Source organism: Sinocyclocheilus anshuiensis, unplaced genomic scaffold (assembly GCF_001515605.1).
Source record: "Sinocyclocheilus anshuiensis isolate Anshui unplaced genomic scaffold, SAMN03320099.WGS_v1.1 scaffold75, whole genome shotgun sequence".
In the NCBI taxonomy this organism is placed as follows: Eukaryota; Metazoa; Chordata; class Actinopteri; order Cypriniformes; family Cyprinidae; genus Sinocyclocheilus; species Sinocyclocheilus anshuiensis.
In genome coordinates, this window is record NW_015549634.1 from 673,765 (window position 1) to 678,048 (window position 4,284).

The 4,284-nt window shown below is 32.9% G+C and overlaps 2 protein-coding genes across 2 annotated transcripts in view; one reads left to right on the forward strand and one right to left on the reverse strand.

Annotated features, from left to right (window-relative positions):
* polr3a (polymerase (RNA) III (DNA directed) polypeptide A) overlaps window positions 1–1,089 on the forward strand; it is a 36,898-nt gene extending 35,809 nt beyond the window's left edge. Inside the window, exon 31 of the mRNA XM_016448658.1 lies at window positions 425–1,089. Within this exon, the coding sequence (XP_016304144.1) occupies window positions 425–573 (149 nt within the window). The 3' untranslated portion in view covers window positions 574–1,089. The remainder of the gene's footprint in view (window positions 1–424) is intronic.
* Window positions 1,090–3,056: 1,967 nt separating this feature from the next.
* The window catches only part of LOC107659649 (pyroglutamylated RFamide peptide receptor-like), a 31,947-nt gene continuing 30,719 nt past the window's right edge, over window positions 3,057–4,284 (reverse strand). Inside the window, exon 6 of the mRNA XM_016448659.1 lies at window positions 3,057–3,529. Coding sequence (XP_016304145.1) covers window positions 3,165–3,529 — 365 coding nt within the window. The 3' untranslated portion in view covers window positions 3,057–3,164. The remainder of the gene's footprint in view (window positions 3,530–4,284) is intronic.

Consider the following 4,284-nt stretch of genomic DNA (forward strand, 5'->3'; position numbering starts at 1 on the left):
TTTCAGTATTTATACATAATGATTGTTGCACTGCCTTTAATTTATACTAGTCTAATTTTAATAATTATATCGGTGTACAAAATTACAGTAATGAGCTTCTAATAAGAAATGCATTGGCTGCAAAATGTGAAAATCTTAATGGAAAAATAATTTATTACAAATTTTCCTAATGTGAGAAAACGAATGTTATTTTCCTAGATGTACCCTGCAATTTTGTTATTTTTAGCAGTGCAAACTGAGATTTTCCATATTTTAAAATTGGTTATTTTTACATTTATTTATCTTTTGTTACATTTTTATTTATTTATTTATATTATTTAAATGTATTTTTATTTTCTTAGTTTTTTTCCCCAAATAACTCAACTGGATGTCAGCTGTCATCTGCAAACTTGACTCATTCCTCTGTCTTGGTGTCATTCTGCAGGTGTGTCTGAATGCATTATAATGGGAATCCCCATGAACATCGGCACTGGACTCTTTAAACTCTTACACAGCGCCACGAAGGAGCCCAATCCCCCGCGCAGGCCTTTGCTCTTCGACAGTCCTGATTTCCACATCCCTCTGGCCTTATAAACTGCCGGCTGTGATGTGGAGCGTAACGAGCGTTTGCTGCAGATCTCCAGCTCTTCTGCACCTCTTAGGTTTTTTACAGTTCAAATCAATCATTTTGTGCCTTTAGGGTTTCTCGGCCTTGCCAAAACAGTGTTTCTCATTTGAAACGGTGGGAATGATGTTCTGATGAATGAATCTGCAGCAAGACTGAAATCACTGATTATTGATATTATCTCGATGATAATAGGCCTTTATGTTGGGATTCCTGCGAACATTCGACCCTGTTATTTTCTCATTTGAGATTATATTTTTTACTTGTTAAAGGCTAAGTGATTAAGTTTAACTGAAGCACTTGAATTTATAGATTAGCAATCAAATCTAATTTATGCATGTGCGGTTTTCGTTTCGTTTTCTTTGCGCTGCTGCTGTGTTTCGTCAAACAGGCAAGACTGACGTCCATGTTCAATGTAAATATGTATCAGGTGTGAATAAAATGTACATTACGATAACACCAGCAGCACATTGCTTCACGTTATTTATTTTTGGTGCATTATTAAAACTGTCAGACGCTGTGAATGCGTTTGAGACCCTGCATATTGCATGCTTTTACACAACAAGCCGCTGAGATTCATCAAAAACAGACAAATGTGACGCTCCATCGTGTGATTTTCTGAAGTCAATGCGTGTTCCTGTCCATCAGAGCATGCAAGTGCCCTTAAAACACACCTGTAATGCAGCGTGAATCTGTTACAGACCACAAAAACACAGTCACCACTTTTAACAAGCACATTTTCACCCTGTTGAGAATCTCGTTAGTTCATTGTCATTAGCATGAATCATTTAACAGTCCCAGCTGTTCATCACAAATGGTTTCGCTCTAAACTAATGTTCAAACATTTCTATATAAAGTCCACACGAGGAAATCAGTTGTTTGCCTCTAAAGAGCAGAGCTGCCAGTGGAGTATTTAGTGTCCTTCTCTATTAGTTATTCAAGACTTTAAAACCAACACTTTACTTGAAGCCTCCATATATAATGCATTATAAAGGTATTTTGAATGCACTGATTATGCTTTCTAATGTACCTTATTATGCATTGTATGATAACATGAGTAATTGTGAAAAAAGTTATAATACTCATATATTCATTGTTACACTTTTAGAAAGTATAATGCAATAAAACGCACAACAAACAAACTCAAATGTAACAAAGAATCTGCAAATATTATAATGCATTTTCACATTGGTTACAGTTGTTTATGCATTATATTGTGCATAATGAATACTTATGCATAAAGGCATCAAGTAAAGTGTATCTCAAATAGTTCATAGAAAAGTGTTCTGTCGTTATTTGTCATATATATATATATATATATATATATATATATATATGAGATGGGAGGAAAAACTATTTCAAAACTTTTGCATTTGCTTGCAAAACATTTGTTCCCCTAAAAAACGTTTGCATTCTAGAGTTATAGTTAACTAAAATTATGATATCCCTTTTGTTACTATATATTATTGACATTAACTGAAATAAAGTAAACATAAACTGAATTAAAATGAACTATGTATATATATTTTTTAAATTCAGCTAGTTCCTATTGCTACATCTCTTTTTTTTTATGTACTAAAGTAACTAAATCTAAAATGTTAATAAAAAATGTATCAAAACTATAGACATTAAAAAAGCTAAAAATAGCAAAAATGTAAATAATGTAAAATAAATGACACAAAAAATAAAAATAAGTGTTCTTTTAGTATTATTGATATTTTTATTATTCAGTTTTATAGCTTTAATGTTTAATATTTTGAATTAAGTAAATACAAATGTAATTCAAAATATTCAATAAATAATAAAAAAAAATCTAAAATGAATCAACTATAGAAATTAAAAAAAGAAAAATAGCAAAAATTAAATTTTACTAAACCTTTAAAAAAATAAAAATAAGTGTACTTTTAGTATTACTGAGATTTATATTATTCAGTTTTATAGCTTTAATGTTTAATATTTTGAATTAAGTAAATACAAATGTAATTCAAAATATTAAATAAATAATAAAAAAAATCTAAAATTAATCAACTATAGAAATAAAAAAGATAAAAATAGCAAAAATTTAATTTGACTAAACCTTTAAAAAAATAAAAATAAGTGTACTTTTAGTATTACTGAGATATATATTATTCAGTTTTATAGCTTTAATGTTTAATATTTTGAATTAAGTAAATACAAATGTAATTGAAAATATTCAATAAATAATAAAAAAAAAAAAACTAAAATAACTCTTTTAGGTCCCTCAGAGAAAGCACTGAAATATTATTTTTCCTCCCATGTATTTATTTTTTCATCTCCATGTCCCTTTAGGCTCAGTGCTTGCGGCAGATTTTGCAGACTTTACCCTTTTGTGTTCCACAGAAAAACAACAGCATCTGTGTTTGAAATGACATGATTGAGTAAACAATGACGATTAAGTGAGGTCAGTCTGTTGTGTTTCCATTGTGCTGCTCATGAACCTCCAGCACGTCTCTTTCTCGATCTGCGTCTCCCATCATGCATTTGTTATCCTGAACTCATGAGGCTGCTTTTGCTGTCATCAGATCCGCCTGTGCTGAGTTTATTTGACGCAGGAGCTGCTGGAGGGAAGCTGAGACGAAGCGGTTTTGACGTTCTGCTCGGCGAACGCCGTGGATATCTCCAGGTCTCCTTGTGAAGACGTCAGCGCTGGGTTCTGCTGCGGGTTGGCGTGGTTCCTGCTGAAGGCCTCTGTTTTGAGGTGTTTGGAGAAGTGCACGCTGAGGTCGGGCCGTTGGACGGGACGCCGCAGGTACGCAGAAAGAGTGGCCACGCAGTTCTTCTTGAAGTTCTCGTTCATGAAGGCATAGATGATGGGGTTGTTGAAGGAGTTGGAGAAGCCGATGGCCTGCACCACAGCGATGATCATGTTCACCGTGACCTCGTCGTAGTTCTTCTCCAGCTCGTCTGAATCAATAACAGACAGATATTTTGATACATTAAGGTTTATTCCTTATTCCTTATAGTTCCGGTCCTTGATTCTGATTGGCTGAGCCACGTTCGAAGCAACTTTGCGTGGTTTACAGTAAATTTATAACAGCTAAGGGGTGTTCTTAGGTACGACGCGAAGCGGATTTATAGCTGTTATAAATTCACTGTAAACCACGGCTTCACGGGGCTTAGTGCTTTGTTGGACAGCTCATATTAACAGTTAATCACCAACAAAGGTTATTTCAGCGGTTTCGTTCTCAATTTGAGAATGAAATAGTCGATCATAAGGGCTAGCTGAAATCATATGGGAAGGGAATGAGTTTACAGGATGGATTAACGTTTGAATAGTAAAAAAATTAAGACTACCATAAATAGTACATCCTTGATTCTGATTGGCTGAGCCACGTTCGAAGCACCTTTGTTTACGTTTGTCTGTTGCAACCACAACTTATTCTGAGGAACTACATTGTTTGGTGGAAGAATACTGTTTTTATAATATAAATATATTAATAAATATTATTTTTAATTGTTATTTTACAGTTATATATTATAATAGTAATATTTTCTACTGTTTTGATTTAGTCATTTATATTTGTAGTATAGTCGTAGTATAAGTTGTAGTATAAGTGCTACTAAATAAAATATTATTTTTAATAATTATAATAAGCAGTGTTATTAATCATCATCGTCGTTGTTGTTGTTATTATTATTACTCTGTGTCCAAATTGTGC